We start from the raw sequence: 24,891 nt of genomic DNA on the forward strand, positions 1-24,891 counted from the left end.
ATCACTGTGAGGTGCCAAAGAATTTGGGGACAAGGTCAGAAAACTATCACCTCCTGGAAATAGAGCCGGTTTGAAACAAATGAGTCATGGCTGAATTTGGCCAACTGCAGAATCAACTTCCCCTCTGGCAGAGAGCCAGCCTCCCTACCTGGGGATGAGGGAGCCACCTTCCCAGTGTGTGGCCTAACACAAGTCACTTCACCTCCAAGAGCCTCAGTCTGTGAAACAACAGATTTAGAGGAGGTGATCCATGACTTTACCACGTAAAACAAAATCCATAAACATGTCCTGCCCCTACTGAGTCCAAATATCCTTGAGGTTGGGTGATTTGTGAACAGGCATTTGATGGGGTCAGTCCTTTTTAACAAGGTGGTGTTTCGTCCTTAGGATTTTGTGAACAGCTTCTCAGCTTGCCACCACCCTCATCAGCCCCAGGACCAGCTGGCCCACCCACTGCGAGGAGGGTACATGTGCTCTGAGGCTGCCTGGTTGGCTTTTTGTAGCTGGTCTCCTTTGGGAATAAAAGGATTTTTGTTTCTGATTCAGCTCCAAACATGTTAGACCATAGTTCTCCATGTTCAAAGAGCTCTAGGAGCAAAAATGGTGCCTTGCACAAGAAGCACCTAGCAATCGTTGGTTTAAAATTTTTTTTTTAAAGTTTATTAATTTTGAGAGAGAGACAGCATGAGTGGGGGAGGGGCAAAGAGAGAGAGAGAGAGAGAGAGAGAGAGAGAGAATCTCAAGCAGGTTCCGCACTGTCAACGCAGAGCCCTACTCGGGGCTTAAACCCACAAAACCATGAGATCATGACCAAAAGTTGGACACTTAACCAACTGAGCCACCCAAGTGTCCCAGCAATTGCTGGTTTCAATACGATGTTAGTCTTATGGGGGAAGTTGAACCCTTATCAATATTCTGCCCAGCTCTGGCTACTGTCTCCCAAACACACTCATTCCTTCATTGCCTCACCTTGACAGCTCCAGTCGGTTGATGCTTATGGTGGGCAGCTGTCGGGTTGTGTGGCCTACCTACCCCTACGTTCTAAGAGCTGCACATCACTCCCCTCCTCCGGCTATGAGGTCGCTGGAAAGTTCACGCAGCCGTGTTCTGCTGTGCAAACCTGTGTCCGTGGCACAGCTGATGGGGCTGGATGAACACTGATGCAAAGCAGGGTAACCAGGGCCAAGCAGCAGATTCAGAAAGCGTGCTTAGGGAGTTTGAATTGCACCAGTTTCGCTTGGGAGATGTCAGTGGTCTCATCATTTGCCCCAGCTGGAGAGTGAGGAGGACATGCTATGGTGCAATGAAGGTCCTGATGACATTTAATGCTGGCACCAGAGTTCCCAAGGCCCAGCTGCACCCTTCCTGGAATTCGGAGTCAACTCTGGATTCCTAAAACAATGCCCCTCACCCACTTTTGTTTTTTTCCTAGCCATAATTGTAAATAAAAACCAAAAATCTGGGGCGCCTGGGTGGCTCAGTTGGTTAAGTGTCTGACTCTTGGTTTTGGCTCAGTTCATGATCTCACAGTTATGTGAGCTCGAGCCCCACTTGGGATTCTTTCTCTCTCTGTCTCTCTGCCCCTCCCCTGCTTCTGTCCCCTCTCTCTCTTAAAATAAATAAATAAACGTTAAAAAAAATTGCTGGATTCCCAACAAGTACAAGCTTCTGACCTCAAAGAGAGGCCATGGTAACAGTCCCATGGAACACAAAACCCATGGGTGCAGGGATTTCAGTCACTGCGAAAGATAAGCTGTGACCTAATTAAGTCACACTGGGCAGCTGTAGGTGAAGAGGCATGCAGTCCAGACTATGGAGGGCACTCCCTCGATAGATGGCAGGTATCCCTGCACCCAGCCCCTCCACCCAGCCAGGCTGTTGTGGCCTGAAGAAGGTCTGTTACCAAAGGACACCTTGGAGCTCTGGGATTTCCCCCATGATGTCGTTACATGAACATTTGCTAAAGCTCAAAGACCTTCTACTTAATGACATCAGATAGACCCGAAACCACAAAGAAAGCCATTTCACACATCGGTCAACACCTACATTTAATTGTGTCTTGGAAAGAAATACAGGTGTCTTGGTCATGGGATGTTAACTCTTTTATTAACTTAGGGTTAACATTGTATTTGCTCTGTGGATTTCTTTTTTGAAGTTGTGGATTCAATAAACAACAGCTGGGTTTCCCCCAGCTCCTAGGGGACAAGGCAAATGCATTATAGTCAAAGAGGGGAGCAGGACAAAATGGAGAACAAGCTTGAAAAAATTTAAGGCAAATGTCACTCCCATATTAAAGGGAATTGATCAAGCATATCTGTGCATTTCAATGAAAATATATGAAATATCTGTCAAAATAATTAACATCGGTAAAAATTAGAACATGTAGCTTATAAAATGCCTACACAGGTTTGGCAGAAATAAATCCAACCGTGTCATTAGGCTCATAGTACACAGACACAGGAGCATCTACCTTAAGAACAAGTTTCCTGAAGAGCAGAGGCCAAGTGTATTTCAAAAGCAATTCCACGAAATGGGCGGTGATAAGATTAATGACTCACGGGTTGGGTTTACATTTTGGCAAGAGGAATTGCTTAGTCAATGGGGCTCCTCTTGGCTGGTCCCTGGGATGCTTCCTGGGGACCCTCCCCAGAAGGCTCTGCATCAAGTAGAGGTGATCATTTGGGCCAGGAGGCTCCCAGAGACGTGGTGACAAGGGGCGCTCAGCTCACCTACGGGACAGTGCGACAGAGAAACGAAGGGTCTTCCCGTCCAGATTTGGAACTGGGACGTTCTAAGACATCACTGTAGTTCCAGAAGTAGCTGACTGTGTAGGAGTGGATGCTCCATCCCCAGTGGTCATATATTTTATGCCCCCCAAGTCTATTTTATTTACAGTCTGACCAAACCGTCCCCAGGCTGCTCCGTGGCAGGTGGGGGAGTAGGTGCACGCTCGGCTGGGCATCACGCGTGGGGATGTCCCAGGCCTGGTGGGTGAGATTCACTGTGAGGCTGCACAAAAGCACGGGGAGAAGAGTGGTGTGTGAAGCCAAGCATCTTGCCTTTCTGCTTTGGTCTTGAAGATTCAGTAAACTTAGGGTCCCAGAGGCTGCCCCGAAGCTGGAGCTATGGATTCCCAGAATTCTTTGTGTTTCCATCTTAAGTTTGCCAGAAGAATGTAGCCAGCAAGCAGAGTTTGAGAGCCTGTCACTGTTTGAAGAACACCCCCTTATGGCCCACCACCCATCTGGGCTGGGTGCTCAGAGATGCTGCAGAAGGACCTTGCTCCTGGGGAGATAAAGTTGTCAGACGCAGGGCACCCCCCAAACAGGCTGTGGCTGACGGTCTGGAGAAAGGCTGCTGAACGGACGGACGGACAGGAGGGGCCCTGCCCCCTGCAGTCGGCTGGGTGCCCCTACCCAGCCAGGAGGCACGTGCGGCAGCAGAACTGAATGAACAGCTTCCGTTCACAGAGCCGGTTGGACTTCACCATCTCGCAGAACATCTCGTCAGCTGGGGTCCCACCAGGAAAGAGAAAGAAGGGATGTATCAGACTTTGGGGCCTGACATGTTCCAACCATCCCATTTCACCAAGCCCCAGCGATGGGCTGGGCAAGGGTCATGGAAGAAGCTGGGGGCGGCAGCCGGGGTGGCCGTCACGGTCTTCCTGGGACATGTGGCAAGCCTGGTGTGGCAGAGGGGACATGTGGCCTAGGGAGCGCCTGGGTGGCTCAGTCAGTTGAGCGTCCGACTTAAGCTCTGGCCATGATCTCAAGGTTCGTGAGTTCGAACCCCACATGGGGGCTCGCTGCTGTCAGCACAGAGCCCACCTCAGATCCTCTGTCTCCCTCTCTGCCCCTCCTCCGCTTGTGCTCTCTCAAAAATACATAAACATTAAAAAAAAAAAAAAGAAGTGGCACCTAGCATGCAGGGGCTCATGCTGGATACAGGGGATGGGGGGAAACTGAGGCAGGGTGGAGGATGAAGCCAGCTGTACCAGCCAGGTCTCAGTGCTCCTGTGCATCTATCTTCCCAGACAACTGTGGTGGTGCAGGACTTCGTAGGAAGACTCTGGGGGGTGGGGCTGGGGTAGGAGGGCAGGCCTGGGACAGGCCTGTGTCCTGTGGCTGTGTCCTGTCTGGCAGCTGCTCTTGTATTCAGGGGGCTCCCCAAACTGATTGGGATGGGAGGGAGAGAGTCATCAAGGCGAATGGAAAGGGGGAAGGGAGGAGGGATGGAGACCGACCCATCCCAGCTGGCTGCTGAGTTTTTGAAGAGGCCTCGTCCTTGATGGGACCTGGGAGCCCCTCCTGAGACTACCCCACTTTCTTGGGCTGTATCTATAACCTGAGTAGGTGACATCCTAAAGAGGGAGCTTCCTACTCTGAAAGCACGCAATTCTGCAAACCAAAAAGAAAAAACAAAAAGACAAAACAAAAAAAGACCAAACACCAAGGCAAGGAGGCCACACTAAAGTGTGCAGGACATGCTGGTTTGTGCTCTGCCATGGCAGGGCCAGTTACAGCTCCAAGCCCAGGGATGCTGTGGGACCACCAGCTTTCTCCCCCACACTCCGGTTTGAGGTGCCCAGAGCTGGCCTGCGATGCTCCTCCTGGTGGCTCGTTGAGCATGGAGTCTTCTGGCTCACTACTCCTGCACCAGGTCCCCGGGCCAGAGTCCTCTGCCTGGAACCCCAAGCTGGTCTTTGGTCTCCCTCAGAGTTCCTGTCTTCACAGCTCATTCTGGTCTCCAGTGGGCCTAGAGATCCAGGGCTCTCCCACAGCAGATGTGGGGCTTCCCTGTGGGACCTGGGGGGCCCCGACTCTGGGCTCTGAGGCTGACACCCTCCAGGCCTCCTGGCTTTGACCCCCAAGGTCAGGCCTCTTCTAACAGGACTCACCGCACCCAGGCCACCGGGCTTATGGCACAAGAGTGGGAACGGTACCAGAACAAAATCAGCTTTAAGAGTCACTCGGCAAATGGACCGGCAGTAGCTTGGTGGCCAGGATGCCTCCCTGGTCAATGTGAGGGGCCCAAAGGGACAGTAGGAGGCTATGAGGCATCCCTGATACTGGGGCCAGCATACCCATTCAGAAGGGCTACTGTTCCTGCCTCTTCTCCTTCTCTTCTTCTCAGCTCAGCGAGCTGAGCTCCTCCAAGGGCAGCCCTGAGGGTAACTCACGTCCCCCCATTCCCTCACTGGTGCTCACCGTTGCTGCACGTATGGTTGGTGATGCACGTGGTCCCCAGCAGCGTGAAGCCCGTCTTACACCTGCTACAGTTCCTGCTGGAGCCTTCACAGCTCAGGCAGCTCTCGTCACACCTGTGGGAGGACATGGGTTCATGCTGCTGCTTGGGGAAGGGGCCCAGCCACTCCAGGAGCCCCCTCCTGGAGCCCCCCTACCCTCTTGCACTGTCTCTGCCTGAAGCTGTGGCCACCATGATGGCCTGAAACCCCAGCCAAGCATCTGTACATCCTACCTCCTGTCTGACTGCACTATCGCCCTGGGAGGGTGAAGTCGTCAGGAGCATGCCTGGAGTGGCAGACAGGCCCAGGTCTCTGAGACTCCCTGTGGCTCACCTGGACACCTTCTTGGATACTGTGCCCCCTGCCACCAGGTGGCTCCTCAAGCGGCATCAGCACGTGCACCCTTGGGCAGCTGCCCAGCTCTGATGGCTACAGGGTTGGGATGCAGGGACAGGAGTGTGGCAAAGCGACCCTGGAGCTGGCCTGGGGACTGCTGTTGCCCATGAGGCTGAGTTTTCTTTCCAGTGATGCCAGCCTCCCTCCAGGGCAGGCAGGCAAGGTGAGGATCTTCCAGTTCTTGCCTTGAGATGGGACCCAGGGCTCTTTCTAATGCAGAGTACCGTGACCTCAGGGGAGGGTTGGCACACCGTGGCCCTCAAGCCACATCCAGCAGTTTTACTGGAAGGCAGTTACTGCTCATCTATGTATCATCTGTGGCTGCTTTCACAGCGGCAGGACTGAGTAGCTGGGACAGAGACCATGTGGCCAGCCAACCCCAAACTACTCACCACGGGGCCCTCTATAGAAAGAGCTTGCCAACCCGTCCCTGGGGCTTGAATGTTCACCTCACCTCCTCCGGACCACGTGCGGACTGGGGCTGCACCTGCCACCTTTTCTGGGGCCACTTTGGTGAGTGGGTCTCCCAGTGCTCCAGTCTGCCACCCGGCTTCCCCACGGATGCCAGCTGCAGGTGGAACAGGCCCCAGAAGTGGAGCTCAGGCAGGGTGGGTGGGGCATCCGACGCAGGAGCCTGGCTCAGATGGCTCCTGCATCTGCCCTGCGTGGCCAGTTCTTTGCTTAGGACAGATGCCACCCTCCCAGTCAGGGACTAGATGCTATCAACAAAGGCTCCTATAGGCCTCTTTCCAAAGCAGCCATCCGCTGGGTTCTCATTTCACCATCGATTCTGACTACATGGAGCCATGGTGGGTCATGCCCTCAGCCTGCTCTTCCAGTGCAGGATGCCCCCAGACTGGAGTTCAGGCCCGTAGTCTATATTTATAAATGTGTAAATCCCACAGGCAAACTTGCTCTTCTGACTTCCTCCTCCTGTAGCAAGAGCTTGCCCCCTCCCCCCCCCCCCCACACACCTCCCTGCCCTACAACCTGGAGGGGAGAGTGGGCCCTGCCATGTGGGACCCTGTTTCTGTGCACTCTGGAGAAGCCACTAAGGTCTGGACTCTGTCCTGCTGCACCTTCTGGTGGCCCAGCCACAGACCCTTGACGCCACAGCACAAGGGATGACTTCCCCTGGGGACCCTTGGCTTCTTATACAGACCACCCCTGTGGGACCGGAACTAGGGCCTAGCCTGTTTCATGAAGATGCTTCAAAGGCCCTGGGCCAGCTTTCCCAGGCCCTGGCTGAGGGCTGCTTCAATGAAACCATGGGTGGAGCGTGCTAAGGTGGAGGGCCACCTGCTCATGGCTTGCCTTCTCCAGATATAAGCTGGCCACGTCAGGGGTCTCCCTGCCAGCCCCCAGTGGCACTGAAGGTGAGTCAGTTTTCTATGGCTGTGTAACAAGCTACTACAAACCCAGCAGCTTAGAACAGCCTCATTCACCATCTCCCAGGTCTGCAGGTGGAATCCTGGGCAGGCTCCGACCTGCTTCCTGCTCAGGGTGTCACAAGGCCCAGGTCAAGGAGTCAGCTGAGCCGGGGCTTAGATCTGGAGGCCCCAGCTCAGGGAGAGAATCCAGCATCACGCTGCCCCCAGGGAAGGATGATGCCCCCCATCACCCTGGGAACACCGCACCCCCACCCCCAGCTGCCTTGAGGTCCCTTCTTCTCTGAAAGACCCTCTTGACTCCTCTCTGTCAGGATTACCTGCCCAGCAGGTAGCCCTCTCAAGCAGGGGGCTTTCAAAACACCTCTGGTTCTGTCACTTTCTATGGCACCCACTTCCCCACAAAACACCATGGCAATTTTGCCCTGCCAGACTCTGGAAGGACAGGCATGTGCACTGCAGCCCCTTTTCCGTGCTCTATTGCACGGGCCACGTGTCCTCGCCTTCCTTTTGCCTTCAGGCTGTTCCAGGCAAGAGTCAGACAGCAAGTCTTGTCATCCTCCAGTGTGGGCACAGGATACAGCAGAAGAAATGCCTGAAGTCTCTGCCCCCCTGAGCACCCAGGAGGGGCCAAGGGAGCGGAGAACAGTGGGGAAGACTGGGGGTCTGAGGGGCTAGCTACCCCTCAGGCAAGTACCCCACTGAATTGCTCTCCAGAGAGGTCCTTGCTCGCTCTTCTGGGTTCTCTTACTAAGCCTTGGGGGTGTCCAGGGCCTCTTTTGAGATCCTTACCATGGACTGTTCTCCACTTTGGGCCTCAGGTTCACTGGTCTTCCTGGCATCCTGGTTGCCAACACAGCAGGCCTATGTTCTAGGCTGGCTTTTCCACATAAGCCCCCCCACCCCCCCGCCCATCTGGCTGTGTGGCCCAGAGCTGCCCCAGGCCTACCAGCAGGGGCCAGCCACAGCGCCTCTCAGCATCCTGGGGCCTGGAGGAAGCCAAACCCTAAAAGCTGCTGGCCTGAGTGGGGAGAGGCCCTGCATAACCAAGCAGACCAAGACTATTCTTCCTTCAGGAGGGATCCACATCAAAGGGGTCTTCAGAGCCAGGGCACTCGGAAGACAGAAGCTTCCTGAAGGGCTGGCATTTCACCACCTCAACGCCTTATGCAGGGCTCCTCCTAGGGGTATATCTCCAAGATCTGCTGTGGGAGCCCTAGCACTGGACTGGAAGCTTCCCCTCCTGTGGAGGTGAGCACCCAGGAAGATGCTGTCCCCCACTGTTGAGAAGGGGCTTAGGGGGCTGCCTACCTCTTGCTTCCTGGGCTTGGGACACCATATTTTCTGGGTTACCAGAAAAACCAGGGGGGCTGGTTACCACACTCATGGGGATGCCCAGCATCCTGTGGGATCCTGGGCATCTGACAAACAAAAGTGATTACCACTGGGGTGTCTGGGTGGCTCAGTCAGTTAAGTGTCTGACTTTGGCTCAGGTCATGATCTTGCAGTTGGTGAGTTCAAGCCCTGTGTCGGGCTCTGTGCTGACGGTTCAGAGCCTGGAACCTGCTTCAGATTCTGTGTCTCCCTCTCTCTCTGCCCCTCCCCCACTCACACACACTCTCTCTCTCTCTCAAAAAAATAAATAAATAACAATAACCATTAAATAAAAGAGAGTATCACTGTTTAATTCCATGTGCTCCCTGGCTGCTGTACTTAGTGTAATCACCCTTGAACCAATGGGCTGGTACAAATGAAACACTTACTTCAGACACCCATCCGAGGGCCCCACAGAACTCAACAAGGCTGGTGCCAAGTTTCCTGTTTCAAATCAGCTCAAAAGAGGGGGTTGATGCCTGCACAGATACATAACCCCCTGTGGGGACCTTCTTTTGTGAGTCAAAAAAGTGCAAGGATTTGGTGGTCTCTCTCAGGCAACTGTGGGATTTTCTGGTTTTGTGAGGACAGATTAGAACCCAGAGCAGTGTTCAAACACAGACTGCGGAGGCAACCCCAATGTGGGCTCAGCTGTGACCTGGAAGACAGGGCTGCTCTAACAGGGTCCCCCAGGGCTCCCTTGTTTTGAGGCTGTTTCAGAAGGAGGCCCCTCCCCCATCCCCACCATCATTATCAGCAAGGCCACCTTGCAACACCTCATTATTGGCTGCCCTGCCTGTCCTGGGATCTAGGTTATGAAGTCCTGGTGTAAGGCAGTAACTATTCAGCAGCAAGACAAGAGGATACCCAAGCAAACTTCTTTCATTGCCCATGTCCAATGACAAAGAGAAAGAACCAGACTGGGTTGGAAGTCACCAAATAAGAATGGCACACCGTGCAGACACACAAGGAGAATGAGAAGGGTTACAGTATATGTTCATTGACTGCATGGCAAGTGGTTTTAGAATGAGGACATTGTCTGGACCTAAATTTTCTCTAATTTAAAATGAAAGAAATCCCCAACACATGGATTCCTTCGTTACTACCAGCATGGGTGCATCTTGGGCTGCAGCAGGGAGTTGCTCCCATGGAGTCTGCTGTGGTGATGTGAGTACCTCCAGGCAGACACCTTGTTATCCTGCTTCCTGCCCCCTCCCAGCTAGAGTGCCTGGCACACAACAGACACCTGTTAAATGAACCAAGGAATGAAAGCCACCAACGAACTTGTGACCTTGGCAATCCCCAACCACAGGAGGTCCCTCCTCTGTAAATGGGGTCTTGCGCCCCCACCGTAGCTCCCGCACCCTCTGCAGCTGTGTGATGTGGCACCCTCCCCCAGGCCCAGGGAAGAGGCCACCAGACTTGGCCCTCCGGCTCCTCCCTTGCTGCCCCAGGCAACGCCATTCCCTAGCAATCTTGGTCTGAGCCAGGAAGACTGAAAGAATTGCGTACCTTCGGCACACTTTGTGGGGCAAGCCTGGCATCTCCTCTGGGTAGAAACCTTCACCACAGGCTGGTACACATTTCCAGTCTTGGAAGTGGAAGTTTGCTGCACAGTGAATACATTCTTCTCTGCTGGGCCCTGAGGAGTGCAGGGACAGAAGCAGATGTCAGGGATGCCTGCCCATTACCATGTTCCAGGTCTGCTGCGGTGCCCTGGGGATCTGGGGTCTTGTTTGGACGCCCCTGTCCACTACCACAGCCAGGTTTCCCAAGTGCCCACCCTGTGTCTGCACCGGGCCTCCCTGCACCCAGGGAGGGACATGGAGGCATGAGCCAGGCCCAGCACACCTCCCACTGCCCGTGCCATGTTTGATGGCCCCCATTCCAAATGCTTCCTTGCCAACAAGCCTTGGTCCCACTTCTTTTTGCTAGAGGTAGCCACGTGTGGCTTGGAGTGCTTGAAATGTGGCTGGACCAAAATGAGACATACTGCAAGTGCAAAATGCAGACACACTAGATTCCAAACACTTCGCATAAAAACAGAATAAGAAAGTCCTTGTTCATTTTTCAAGGTTGATTATATGTTGAGATGATAGTATTTTAGACACAGTGGGTTAAATAAGATGTTATTATACTTATTTTTGCCTGTTTCTCTAGGAAATTTAAAATTGGTTCAGCGGCTCCCATTTGTGGCTTGCGTATTTCTTTTGGACAGAACAGCATGTAAGATGTGGGAAAAGTGAAGGAAGAGATTTTCAGGGGATGGTGTTGACAGGTATTTGGTGTGGACAACCAGGACATTTTCAACCACAGAGAACAAACAACTAAGGGCTTATAGAGTGGGGGATGGAGGCCTGAAGAGACAAAAGCTCAGAATGAAGGACCAAGAGTCAGGAGGGAGAATATTCAGCTCAGCTTGGACTCATCAGCCTGCAGCAAACTTTGGTCTAGAACGAAGAAAGAGTGCCGTTCACCTCTCCACCTGTCCATGTGTCTGCCTGTCTGCCTGTCCATTTGTTCATTCATCCACTGAACGTCAAGCAGGCTGGAGCCTACTCTGTGCCAAATGTCCCTGAGGAGCACCTGATGGGACATCAGAGAGAGGCAGAGATGTGGCCCCTGGCTGATAGCTTAGGGGGTTGAACACAGGAAAGAAGTCATCTCAGATGCTTATGGTGATCACAGTCCCTTGTTAAACATCTTCCTTTAATTTCACTGTGGTCTTAGATGGAGGCCTGGCAGCTAAAGCAGTAATATCTGGCCCTCTTCCCGGAGTAGCATCTGGACTAAGAGGGGGCCTCTTGGCCTTGTCAAGGGAAGACCCCCTTGAAGACAGGGGTATGCAGGGTGGTTCCACCAGCCCCAAGGCTTGGTGCTCTGGTAGCTGGTTCCATCTCTCAGAACCACAGCTTGCAACCTGGGAGGAAATTCTGAGCTCATTCAGGATTGTGAGTGGGAGGCAGAAGCAGGAACCCTTTGGGGTCACTGGACCTCCATTGTGAGCAACGGCCCACCCACTTGTAGTCTCCACATGGGATGTCCTCTTTCCTTCGCTGCAATGCCCCACAAACATGTAGGGTTCCTGCCCAGTTTATGTCATTCCAGATGGAAGACTGGTCTTGTGCTTTGGCCACCCCTCCATCATGTATCTCCAGGGAGCATCTGGCATTGGCCATTTGGCCCTTGGAAGGCCCTGGGCCTCCAGAGCTGTGTGGTCCTTGTGGCTGTCCCCCTTGGGCCTCCTCTGCTGAACCCTGTTACCCACATTGTTCTGTCTCAGCCATTAGGATCCTTAATGCCTGAAGAATTTCTGTGGTGCAAAAGAACACTCATTCATATTTGTACACTTGACCCTTGACGAACATAGGGGTTGGGGTGCCAATCTCCCACGAAGTTGAAAATCCACATTCCCCCAAATGTGGATTTTGATTCTCCTAAAACTTAACTACTAGTAGTCTACTATTGACCAGAAGTCTTTCTTTTTCTTTTTTTTTTTAATTTTTTAAATGTTTTTGTTTATTTTTGAGACAGAGAGAGACAGAGCATGAGCAGGGGAGGGGCACAGAGAGAGGGAGACACAGAATCCCAAGCAGGCTCCAGGCTCTGAGCTGTCAGCACAGAGCCCGATGCGGGGCTCGAACCCACGGACTGTGAGATCATGACCTGAGCTGAAGTTGGATGCCCAACTGACTGAGCCACCCAGGAGCCCCTCTTTTTTATTTTATTTTATTTTTTTGAGAGAGAGAGAGAGAGAGAGAGCGCACATGCGTGTATGTGCATGCACATAAGTTAGGAAGGGGCAGAGGGAAAGGGAGAGAGTCTTAAGCACGCTCCACATTCCGCACAGAGCCCAATGCGGGGCTCAATCTCACAAACCAAAAGCTCATGACCTGAGCTGAAATCAAGAGTAGGATGCTTACCCAACTGAGCCACCCAGACGTCCCCAGAAGCCTTTCTGATAACACAAACACTCAGTCAACATACATTTTGTATGTTACATGTATTATATGCTATATTCTTACCATAAAGTCAGCTAGAGAAAAGAAAATGTTAAGAAAGTCATAAAGAAGACAAAGTATATTTACTGTACTGTATGTATTGAAAAAAAATCAACGTACAAATGGACCCATGCAGTTCAAACCCATATTGTTCAAGGGTCAAGTGTACTTAGTTTAATGTCCAATTTGCTAAACTTCAAAGCTGATGAAACACCCAGCTGGGTTAGATGGGAAAGTTCTGGAGACGGATGGTGGTGAGGTACAATGTGACTGTACTTAATGCCACTGAAGTGTTCACTTAAAAATGGTTAAGATGGTAAATTTTATGTTATGGATATTTTGCTGCAATAAAAGAAGCTGGTTAAACACACATTTTCAGGACAAACTATTTTCACAATTACCACAAACTATGAACTTTATAACCCGAAGTCTCTTAAGGATCCCATTAAGTCACCATTCTTTGCAGGCCTCAGATGCTTGAAAAGCACCCACAGATCATAACAATAAGAGCAAAATGGGGTTTGCTTATACAGGACCCAATCCGTCACGTGTGGGGCCCTACTACAAAGTGAACACACGGAGTCCTTGTTCAAAATGCAGGAGAAATGTGCCATTAAGGGTACTAAGATATAAAGTGCTTTTCTTGCTTCTGCAATCTCTCTCTCCAGCTGTCATGGTGCTTTTTATCTGCCATTTCGAGCCTCTCTCCGTTAGTTAGAGGCCTGAGGAGGCTACAGTGGGTGAGGGCCGACTCTCACGGGGACCTGGGGCACCACCCCTCAACTCGTCTCACATATGTTCTACCAGCTGCCCAGTGCTGACCAATGTGTCATGTCCCAGCCGGGGACAAGTTCAGCCAGGCACCTCCCTGTCCCACAGGTCCCCTGCACCAACCCACAGCTGTTGGGCAACCCCCAGGGGTCACATGCCTCCGTGCCAAGACTCTGGGTGTCTGGACTGGGAATGGGCAAGAGGTTTGTTCCCATCCAGTGGCCCATCAAATGCCCTGGGGCACTGCCAGCCCAGGGTGGGGACAGAGGCCACCGTGCCTCACCCTGCACTTGTGCCTGACCACAACCCTGCCCATGACTATGCCCAGGCCCACATCCAGGAGAGGAGCAGCAGCAACCACTGAGTGGGAGCAGGGATGGGAAGGCGAGGTGGGCCTGGGCCTCAAGGGCGTGGGGAGCTGGCAGCTGAGAACAGCAATTTCCGACACAGACTCACTTTTGACATGGAACAAAAAATCCTCCAGGCAACTCAGAGCAGAGAAACGGGGTCCTCTCCCCAGCAGCTGCCAGGGAGTGGATGCATGCATCTCAGGAGCCTAGAAAGAACCCAGGCAGGCAGGCACATGGAGGAAGGAAGACCCCCCAGATGGCCTCAGACTTCATAGAGTGACATGCCCGAAGTGACAGAGGAATCACTGGGTTGAGAGGAGAAAACTAGGGAGCAACTCCATCAAGCAGTTTGCCAACCGGCAGTCTGGGGATGCGGAGAAAGAAAAGTAAATTGAATTATTGAAATCTAAAGCGTTGTAAAGGCACATTCCCGAATTTTATGGATTTGAGCAGCTATGAAATTTAAATAAGGAACATCGGTGATGCTCCTTAATCAACCTGGGCTAAACAAGGAGACAAAGAAACAAAGAATAAAAATGACAGCAAAAATTAACCGGGCAAATGGCTAGAAAAAAGAGCTCAGCTGTCAGCGGCTGAGAAGGCTTCCAAATGTCGAGCTCTCACTCCTTTGGGGTTTGTCCCAGGAGGGACGTGTCCTGGGAAGGCACATCTCTTGCAGGATTTGGGGCTCCGGCCTTGGCCACAGCCCTGCTTTCTCTGGCACGTCCACTCCCGGAAAGCACAGCCGTGGCCACCCAGGGCTCACATGGCCATATGGCGACGGCTGTGCTGTCCCTGTCAGGTGCCGGGTAGGGAAGGTGAGTCAAGAGGAGAAGACTGTTCCCGAAATGTATCTGAGCCCACAAACTCACAATGCACTTCAACGTCTAGGGCGAATAACTCTGTCACCGGAAACCCAATAAAATGAGCGCATTCTCTGCTGTTGTGCGTAAAAACTGTGCCTGGAAGACATCTGTGCTATCATCTTCGTGGGGAATTATAATACACATAAAATTGTTTATAGAAGTCTTTCCTCTTTGAATAAAATGTTCGAAGTGAACTAAAGATGGGTACAAAGAAAGAAGGCTATGTTTTAAAACGCCTTCTTCCCTTTACCACCACAATCAGCCCCCGTCTCTCTGCATCTTTATAGCTTGTGTCTCAGGCAGTGCCTTTTCTGCGGGAGCGATTAGCTTCCCTATGCAGCTGACAGCATCCGCTGCCTGGCTGCACTTCTAATGCAGGGAAGCCCAGACTGCTCATGGAAAGTGAGGCCTTATGTTTTTTCCTTATTTTGAATTTGTAAAATTGTGATGAAAGGAACATCACGTAAAATGGACCGTATAACCAGTTTTAAGTGTCCGGTTCAGGGGCATTAAATACAGGGGGCGCCTGGGTAGCTCAGTCGGTTTAAGCATTCGACTTTGGCTCAGGTCATGATCTCACAGCTCAGCTCACGAGTTCGAGCCCTGATTCAGGCTCTGTGCTGACAGCTCAGAGCCTGGAGCCTGCTTCAGATTCTGGGTCTCCCTCTCTTTTTGCCCTTCCCCTGCTCACGCTCTGTCTGTCTCTCTCTCTCTCTCAAAAATTAATAAACATTTTAAAAATTAAAAAAATATATATTCACACGGTCATGCGACCACCCCCACCATCCATCTCCAAAACTTTTTCATCTTCCCAGACTGAAAGTCTGTTCCCCATTAAACATGAATCCCACACTCCCTCCCCTTGCTCCCCTCCCCCCGCACCCCACCCCCCCAAGGGCCTTCCTGAGCTTCAAGACCATTAGCCTACAGTCAGTGACCCAGGTTCCAAGTGTCTGGCGTCATGAAGCCAACGCCTCTGCAGGCGATGAACTCACCCACGCAGGTTTGGCAGCTGTGATGGCACTCCCCACATTTGATTAGCTCGGAATCAAAGTAGGTGCCCGGCTCACAGTCTGGAATGCAGCTGCCTCGTGCAAAGCTGTTGGAAAAAAAAAAAAAAAAGCCATGTTTTCATATCTCTTTCAAAATTCTAATCAAATTATGATTTGCCCCTGGGGTGCCTGGGTGGCTCAGTCAGTTGAGCGTCCTTTGGTTCAGGTCATGATCTCACAGTTTGTGGGTTCGAGACCCTCATCGGGCTCTGTGCTGACAGCTCAGAGCCTGGAGCCTGCTTTGGACTCTGTGTCTCCTTCTCTCTGCCCCTCCCTTGCTTACGCTCCCTCTCTATCTCTCAAAAATAAATAAACATAAAAAAAATTTTTTTAATTATGATTTGCCCTTAATCGCCTTTCATGAAAGGCAAAGGAAGTTGCTCTTTGTGTCACTTGAGGTTCCAAGCTAATGAAAGCAGGAAAAGGAGTCCTGCAGCCAGCTGGAGGGCCCCAGGAAGGGATGCCCTGGCCCTGGGAGCAAAGCCTCTGTGCCCAGGTGGCCAGCAGCCCCAGGCTTCATCCTCAGATCCCTGTGGACTCGGTCCTGGTGCAGGAGGCCAAGTTCTCAGTCTCTCTTGGGCTGTGATGACTTCTTTTCATTGACATTAATCAAACTCAAAACCAAACCTCAAGAGGAGAAATGGAGCAGGTGTAGGTTACCCCTGGTGGCAGGCTGGCTGGCCCAAACCTTCGGCAAAGTGTTAGCATTTACGATGTGTGAGCTGGGGTGGCAGTGGCAGGACAGATCCCAAAAGCTGGACCCACTGCTGCCTCTGCCTTGCTTGAAACCTTCGGTGCTTCACAATGACCTTGAAATAAAATTCACTCCTGGAGCCTCACATGCCCTGCCTGACGTGGTTCCTGCCTTCCTGTCTCACCTGGTGGGCGCCTGCCCTCACCTCTCTTGCCCATGCAGCCGAGTGTGTGGATTCTAGAGTGGTCTCTGGGGCTGGACTGCCCACTCCAGGATCCTGCCTCTGGCACTTCCTAGCTGTGCAACCCTGACCCCAGGCCAGCCGGCTAACCTCTCTGCACCTGTCTCCTTTCCTGTCCGCTGGGACAATCACGGCTCCCGCATTGTAAGGTTGTTTTGAGGACTCAGTGAGCAAATACTAGTGAATCACTTCAATGGTATCTGGCATACAGGGGTGTGTCTGCTACGGTGATTGCTTCCGCGTGCAAGATTACAGCGTTGGAGGCACATGTTGTAAGCTGTCTGCCACTAGACACATGGAAAGTGTGTCTGCAAGATCCAGAGAATCCTGCGTTTAGTGGGGAGAGGTTGGTGGGTCCGAAAGCCTCTTCTCATCGATGGTGGCTGCCCGCCCAGGGCTCCTCCTCATCATGGCTCCGGGGCCACCGAGACTGGCAGTTAAATCAAGTCTTCGATAACTGATGTTCCCCCTCGAACCCTTCCTGCGTTTATCCCCCTAAAGAGATGGATGGCTGCGCGTCAGCGGCTCTGCTGCTCTCACTGCTTTAACGTGACAGCGATGATTTGAAGCCACAGCTTAAAAGGATATTGGGCAATAAAAGGAAGCTTTCTGTGGATTATGGCTGACGATGTTTTCCGAGTTTCTGTGTCTCTCTGAATGCTGGTCGTGGCTGGAACCGCTGCGTCTGGCTGTGTGGCTTCTGCCTGACAGGCATTTTCTGTCTGTGACACTATTCCTGACCTGAGCAGCTGACCTCCTTTCTCCCACTGGACCCACACGACACAGAAACCAGCTCCCTGGGACTCACCGGTGCTTCCGGGGTGGGAAACAGGCTACAGTGAGTTGGAACCACAGAGCCTCCCCCTGCTCCCAACACCTGCAGTCACCAGCCTGGGGTTTGGGAGCCCAGGTGAAAGGTGCCATCACAGCTGCCCGTCCCAGACCACCTGCTGTGGCCATCAGCTCAATGCCTCCTTTCCCCTTGGGGACCTACTTCCTTGACCACATCATCCTTTAACTGTTGATCCTGCCTTGTCCACCTAATGGGTTTTAATGACCGCAGGCGTGATGTGTGACTCGGATGCGTCCTGCTTCCTTTTCTTTTCCCAGACTCCTGGGTGCTTGGGCGGTGGGCCCTCTTCTCTCCTGATCTTCTTCTCTCTGAGCTGGCAGAGAAGGGCGGGCTCAGGGGAACCTCATGAAAGCAGCGACATCACGCTCCCTGGGGAAACAGTTTCTCTCCCCAGTGAGTAAATGGGAGCAGTAATATCACGGTCACAGATTGCTGTGAGGATTTAAATGAGGCAATATTGGTGAAAACACCTGGAACAGCGCTTGTTAAAGGTTTTCATCACAACCTACTCCAAAGGCATTCCACCTCTACTGGTGAATTCCAGCCCTGGCTGGAACTGGGTGGAAGGGAGGCTGGGGTGGGGTAGGGGGGCTGCAGACCCTCTGGTACCTCACCATGCACGGGCCGTTCTCACCTGGACCAGCAGCATCTCATCATTTGGGAGCCTGCCCAGAGCTGCTGGACCAGGGTCTGCATTTTTAAAAAAATGCTTTTATTTAGTTGTGAGAGAGAGGGTTGGGGAGGAGGGGCAGAGAGGGAGACAGAATCCCAAGCGGGCTCTGAGCTGTTGGTGCAGAGTCCAGTGCAGGGCTCGGTGTCACAAACTGTGAGATCACGACCCGAGCTGAAATCAAGGGTGGGATGCTTAACTGGTTGAGCCACCCAGGAACCCCCAGGATCTGCATTTTAACAAGAATCCTGGGAATTTCCTTGCTCACACTGCAGCGGGGTTGCGGGGGGGGGGGGGGGGAAGCACTGCTCTCACTGACCCTTCCATTTCTTCCTTAACATGTAGACCCTAGCTCTAGTCCCTAGACTATGGCAATGTTCAGAGAAGGTATTTTCGAATAGAACGTTTCCTAAGCTCTAAACGGTAACTTAGAGGAACAGGTAATATATATTTGCTTTTGCATTAAATGCAATTTAGTTGCAATAAATGGGCTACACAAACATTCCCAAGTATTCTAATAAAAATCCTTAACCCAGTAAAAGGTTTTTAAAGCAGATGTGTACTGAGCTTGGTGGGACAGGGAACACCAGGAATCTAGAGTATTCCCAGGCAGCAAACTCCCAGAGCTGGAAGGAGGTATCTGAGCTGGAAAAGAGAGAGAAGGCAGAGGACGGAGAGGAGGGAGGCTGGGCTTCCCAATGCCCCACCTCCCCTCACGTGGACAGGAGGGACGCTGGGGGAGTAGGTGGTGTTACTGGTGCCTAAAAACGGGAGCTCTGTTAGAATCTCACCTTTCCAGCAGCCAGCCCTGCTTTTTACGGTAGCATCGATTCTTGTGTTTATCAGTTCCCCAGTGCAGCATAAAGGATAGAGATTTTGCCTTGCCTGTCTTCTAACTTTCTATTTTAAACATCAATCTCCAAGTGGAATTCTGATTTCTACAGACTCAGAATCTTCACCCTGAAAGGCTTTGGGCCTCTGCTTTTCGGAAAAAGTTGCCCAAACTTGGTAAACCAAGAAAACGAAAAACAGCATAAACCCTTTGCCATTCTTCAGGTTTGAAGGGAGGGTTTTACCTGAATCCTTCTTTACAGACAGTACATTTCTCTGGTTCATCAACACACTTCCTACAGCTTGGGTGGCATTTAAGGCAATTTTTCTGACCTGGAGAAAAATGAGGAGAAGAGAAGGAGAAAAATAGATGTGAATCGAATCCGGGCAAAGAGGACTCTGGCATTTCAAAGCAGGGTTGCTGGCATAGCTCGTCACCGGTGTCAGCTTCCAGGAGGGATGATGGAGTGATAAAATAGCCAGGGCAGGCCCAGGTGTGGGATCAGAGGCCTCTCACCTCTCCTTTCTGGAGTAAATTAAAGTCCTTACACCATTTCGAGGCTTTGGAGTGGGCCCTTGGCAGAGGAGATATCGTCTGCTTCTGTTTATTTCAACAAGGACTAGAGCCAGTTCCTGGCTGACCAAGCTTGAGATTAATCAGGTGCCAGTCTTTATATATATATATATATATACACATACATATACATATATACATATATATATGTCTATACGTATATACATATATATATGTACGTATAGACATATATATGTCTATATATATATATAAGAAAGTGACAGGATGGAGCCTGAAGAGGCCTGGGAGCCCTGCTGGTGCCTTCACAGGGGACTTTATTGAAACTTGGCAGTTACGTACACCAAGACATAAATCTACGATGCCCATCCCACCTCCTGGGGAAACGCTGGGTCTCCATGACTCCCATGTGCTTTTCCCTAAGTTATTATCCGGTCTTTCCCTCTGGCATCTCATCAACGCCACCTGGCGTTGTGCCTGGAAACTAAGGGCTGCTTGCTGCCCTCTGTGCCTCCTCCTCAGGGCCCCGCACGTGGTATTACACACTCACTCAGACACACACACACACGCATGCACGCACGCGTGCACGCGTAGCAGCAGCAGGTGTTCAGGGGAGACGCTGGGTCAGTAAGGGTGGCTGATTCTTGTCTTGGAAGCAGGGTGGGGATGAAGGAAACTCCACCCTGAAAGCAGGTCTGGCTGGCAGCCCAAGGGCAGGTGTTTGTAAAGGCTGTGAAACACATCTTGCAAGACTATTTGTTTTTCCTCTAAAGAGATTCTGGTTATTCGATGGCTTTATTTGTCTTTAAAGATTTCCTGGCTCCTTCTCCATAGGAGGAACACTAATGCCATCACAGGCTGGAACAATGAACCCTTCTGCCTGGCAAGGGCCTCTGTGGGAAGGCTTCCACCTGCAAATTGCCAATGTCAAAACAGTAGCTTCTTTGAACTGGAGGACTATCCTCCATCAATTTAACCCAGACCCTGTCTTTTGTCTCTTCTGGGGCAAGGTGAGTTGGTGACACACTGGCATGGGTCACGAGCCCCAGATCCCCCCCACCCATCTGCAAGACCAGGAGAGCACCCCCACTCACTGCTGAGTTCAAGTTCCACCTGTGCCATTACTAGCTGTGAGCATTTTGCCACCTCTCAGCTTTGTTTCCCCATCCTCAAGACCAGGAGAGCACCCCCACCTCTTAGGGGTGTGGTCACTACCTGTAAAATGGGCCACCAAGATTAACCCGTTTCTTCTGGGCCCAATTAACACTGGCCAGTAGGCTCCTCTGGGTTTTTGGAGGACTGAAAACCTTCTGCCCAAACTTGAATCCTGATTTCAGCTCAGCAGTTCTTCTGAGGAGGGGCTTTCCCCCAATTTTGACTACCCAGTCCATAAGCTGGTGCTGGATTCCCTGGGAAAATTCTCCCGGGAGAAGGGACCCCAGCCCTGAGCGGGGGTGGGGGGAGGGGGGAGGGACTGACTCATCACTTCTACGCACACAGACATGCACTTACTTTCATCGGCATAAAATCCGGCAGGACAGAATGTCACACAGGTGTTCATCTCCTGATGGTGATAGAACCCACGGCGGCAGGACAGGCACTGGGTTGGGCTCCTGCCCGAGCAGGTCTCACACCCCTTGTAGCACCGGCGACAGCGTCTCGCCGCTGTGTCCCCAAAGTAGCCTGGAGGGCACGTGTTCACGCATTTCCTGTGGGAGCAGAAGCCACAGAGGGCCTTTGCAACTCAGCCCCGCATGGCCCTTGGAGCCTGCAGCACCGCCAGGTCCTGCTGAGGCAGGATAGCTAGCTGGGGAGCAAATCCCAGCCACCCCTCTGCACCCCCAGCTTAGCAAAACTCTCAGGGAGCCAAGGCCTGGGGGTGAAGGTAAAACCATTAATGCCCATCATCCTGGTGAACACAGCTGAGAGATTCCTAAGTACCCAGGAGAGGATCCAGGACTTGGACAAGAACCCAGGAATCCTTTGTTTCAAAGTCTCAGTGGCACCTGGATGATGGTATTTGACTTTTGGAATTTTGAACTCTGCCAGAAGGTCACCGATGGTGCCCTTTGAGAACTAGACTCACTGGACAGTGCGTAAAGGCACCAGGCTGGCTGCCTGTGTACTGTGCAGGGCACGTGTGGCTGTGTCTGGGAGCTCAAGCACACCAGGAGAGACATGCCCGCAGCCCTGCATGGCTGCACCATTGCTGGGGCCCCTGGTGGCCGCATGTCCCACCTTGTGTGGTTGTACCACTGACTGGACACCTGGGGCTGGGAGCTCTCCAGGGGCGGCCCACAGGGCTGACTTTCAGAACAGTGCTGGCCTCTAACATGGCATTTGTCTATAGTTCCCAAGTGGTCGGTCTTGGGATGCTCAGTCTGACCCATCTTTGTTTAACAAAATGGGTAGAAAACAGTTTATAAGCACAGATACCACAATGCCACAGCTTCTGATTTCATGAATTACTTTGTGATGAGGACCAGAAGTTACTAATACGTACAAAATTCCAAAGCAGTAAACCTCAATGTGATTTCCTTTTTGGGGTTTTACATTGATTCATAAGTAGGGTACTAGGCTGCGGGGGGCTGAGACAGCTTGAATCGGGTCACCTTAGCGATATGCCGAGGAACTCCAGGACATGTGATCAGAAGTCCCAGCCCATTACCTGCTGGTCTTGGCACTCCCCAGGCTGAAGTGGACACAGTTCAAGCACTGGTCTGCATTGGGGCCATCACAGCCTTTGTCACCACACTCCGGATGGCACACACCTTAAAGACACAAGCATTTCCTTTCACCCAGAGAGATGCTTTGTCAATCAAATGCAGTCCCCTCAGACCCTGAGTCAGGTTGTCACAGCCTAGGCAGGTCGGGATTAGCTTCCCTAGAGAGTGGTGGATCTGCTGGGGCTGGACGGCAGGACCTCAGCTGGACAGAGTGCCCACCCCCATGGCAATCTGGCTATGGCTGAGAGCTGAGCCTAGCTCTCAAATGGGGCAGCCTGAGAAGGAAAACAGCCAGCGGTAGGTGGGGACCCAGACCCACAAAAAGACGAGCACTGTGAGATACCAGGAGAGAGGCTGGTGGTGCCTTCTTCGGGGCATTCCTCTGCAACAGGGTCATGATGCTGGCACCAGCCATCTCTCTAGATTTCTGACGTGAAGGACAAAGCAAGGCAATATGGGGCATCAAAGGCATCAGGGAAACTGCTGCCAAGCAGTGAGGATCATGGAAAGGATGGGAGAGATGATTCACTACATGCACTGGTGGGAATAGGATGGATCTGCAAGCCCAGGACCGCTGTATGGTGCTGTCCCGGGGCGGGGCTGAGCTGGGCTGGGCTGTTCCTGGGTGGGGCTGAGCTGGGTGGGGCTGCCCCTGGGTGGGCCTGGTTTGGGCTGGGCCTTTCTCTGCAAACCTTTCTGCTTCCCTCCCTCTCCTCCAAGTCCCCTGCCATCCTCAAATTCTGACTCTGGGGGCCTGTGTGTTGTTAGAAAAGTGTCGGAGAGAAATGTAGGGAGCTCAGTGGACTCTAGCAAGCCTCACTCTTGTAGGTGGTCTGCCCTGCAGGTGGGCCACACAGATGAGCCCAGTTAGAAATGTCTAGTGCCCTCAGGCCGGGGTGGGGCAGGTCCACAGATGTCCCCTTCACCTGGCCTGAAGGACGTGACCACATCATGCTGAAGACCAGCACTATGGTGGGACCGCCTGCCCGCCTCGCCCCTCACCCTCCTACTCTGGGCAATGGTTCCAGAAAACTGCCCCATGTGGGGAGGTGCCTGGTGGGGTATTACAAAGGCTTTGGAGTCTTTAGAAGAAAAAAGCCTTCTGTAAGGTTTGAGTTGTTGGAAAGGGTGGGGAGTGAGTTCAGAAGCAAAGAAGAGGTGATTTGCTGGCCACCAGCATTTCATGGGGATGCAGGCACAGACAAAAGTCCCCATTCTCTGTTGCCCACAATGGGTCTTTGCTGAGGTACACAAAGCCCTCTTCATTCATCCTTAAAGGGCCTGTGGACCTTCCTAGTGTTAGACTCGGTTTATTTTGCTTCCCTCCCTGAAGGTTTACTGTTGTTGATATTTCCAAAGTTTTCATTGTGGGTCCCACTGTGAACCCCTTTCAAAGCTGAGCTTGTCCCTGGGAATGCACTGGTCTGGGCTGGGGAGGGCTCTGCTGCGGGTAGAGTTCTAGTGCACAGCCTGACATGCACAAAGCTTATCATGGAGGCTACCCTCACCCCGCCCCCTTCCCCAGCTCCAGACTGTCAGGCTATTTTGCAGTCAGTTCTCATTTGATTTGATTCTTCTCCACCTCATTCCGGGCCATTTCCAGATTTCCAAGCAAATCCTTGCTTCCTGGCACATTGTTTTTCAATTACCCACTGTGCAGAAGACACCTATGAGTTTGGCCACTGGGCTCTGACCTTCCACCCAGCCTGTCCCGTGGGGGCCTCAGGATACACCACCATGAGGACCATCTGCCTTCTGTAGTGGTTTCTCCCCAAGGCCAATGGAGGCAGGAGGTCTGTCTTACTTGATAAAGTAAACAGTTTCTTCAATCTTAAGGAGGTTTGGGGGGGACAGGGAAGAGACAGACCAATTTCCCTACTCTCTCCCAGCACGGGAGACAGAAGCTTCAAGAGGCTGGATCTAGAATAGGGTGTTTATTGCTATATTCCCAGCACCTAGAAAGGTGTCTGGCATAGGGCAGGTGCCAACTAAATATTTGCTGAGAAGCTGAAGGGTGAGAGAATGGATGAAAGAAATATGGGTGGAAATTGGGAAAGTGCAGGTAACCTCACCATCCACAAACAGAACAGTCTAGGATGTACCAAGAGAGGGATAGCCTTGGGAGAAGGCCTGGTTCATGGCATGTGGACTTCACCTTCCTCCTCCCTCCTGGGGCCTCTCTGTGGTGGAGAGGTTAGTTAATAACCCCAAGGGAGCCCCACGCAAGGCTGGGGTCCACCTAACAGTAACAGCAAAACCCCATCAGGGCATTTGGCTAACCAGCCGTGTCCAGCCCCAGTGAAGAGCGTGGTAAGATATTGTCCAAGGCAGGACGCTTAGATGAGCGTCTGTAAGCACCTCTCCTACAGCTGTCTAGTTGAGTTGTCTCCAAAAGCCCAATGTCAAAATTCGCCTCTCGATGAATTGTTCTTGGATTAAATCTACCTGGTTGGTAGATTTACCACTTATCCTGCTTACTCTATCACTCCTAAGATTGTGTGTGTGTGTGTGTGTGTTTTTCTGGTACAGCTGTAACACATTCTCTGGGTAAGCATATGTTATTTTTGTTGCCATTTGTATTTGTTTTTCCTCTTTCCTCAATTAGCATGAAAATTCTTCAAAGACCCACTGCCATCCTGTGTCATTTCCCAAGGTTCCAGATACAAGGGGGAGTGTGATTCATGCACTGACAGTCTGCCAACTCCCACCTACTGGGTGTTAGAATGACACAGGCTTATTTGAAATCTCTACCTTAAATCTTTTGTGGAGAAAATCCAGGATTAAAAAAACAACCCACAAACAGGGGCACCTGGGTGGCTCAGTTGGGTAAGCATCTGCAGAGCCTGCTTGGTATTCTCTCTCCCCCCCTCCCCAACCCCCGCCCCTGCCTCTCCCCTGCTA

The 24,891-nt window shown here is 52.0% G+C and overlaps 1 protein-coding gene across 2 annotated transcripts in view; it reads right to left on the bottom strand.

Moving 5' to 3' along the window:
• Positions 1–2,084: 2,084 nt before the first annotated feature.
• PCSK6 (proprotein convertase subtilisin/kexin type 6) overlaps positions 2,085–24,891 on the bottom strand; it is a 191,543-nt gene continuing 168,736 nt past the window's right edge. For both annotated transcript variants that reach the window (XM_060617833.3, XM_060617834.3), the window contains 7 exons: positions 21,933–22,035; positions 20,777–20,973; positions 18,978–19,065; positions 15,387–15,490; positions 9,916–10,045; positions 5,208–5,320; positions 2,085–3,510 (listed from right to left, as the gene is read on the bottom strand). In XM_060617833.3, coding sequence (XP_060473816.2) covers positions 3,413–3,510; positions 5,208–5,320; positions 9,916–10,045; positions 15,387–15,490; positions 18,978–19,065; positions 20,777–20,973; positions 21,933–22,035 — 833 coding nt within the window. In that variant the 3' untranslated portion in view covers positions 2,085–3,412. The remainder of the gene's footprint in view (positions 3,511–5,207; positions 5,321–9,915; positions 10,046–15,386; positions 15,491–18,977; positions 19,066–20,776; positions 20,974–21,932; positions 22,036–24,891) is intronic.

Source organism: Panthera onca, chromosome B3, assembly GCF_046562875.1.
Source record: "Panthera onca isolate mPanOnc1 chromosome B3, mPanOnc1 haplotype 2, whole genome shotgun sequence".
In the NCBI taxonomy this organism is placed as follows: domain Eukaryota; kingdom Metazoa; phylum Chordata; class Mammalia; order Carnivora; family Felidae; genus Panthera; species Panthera onca.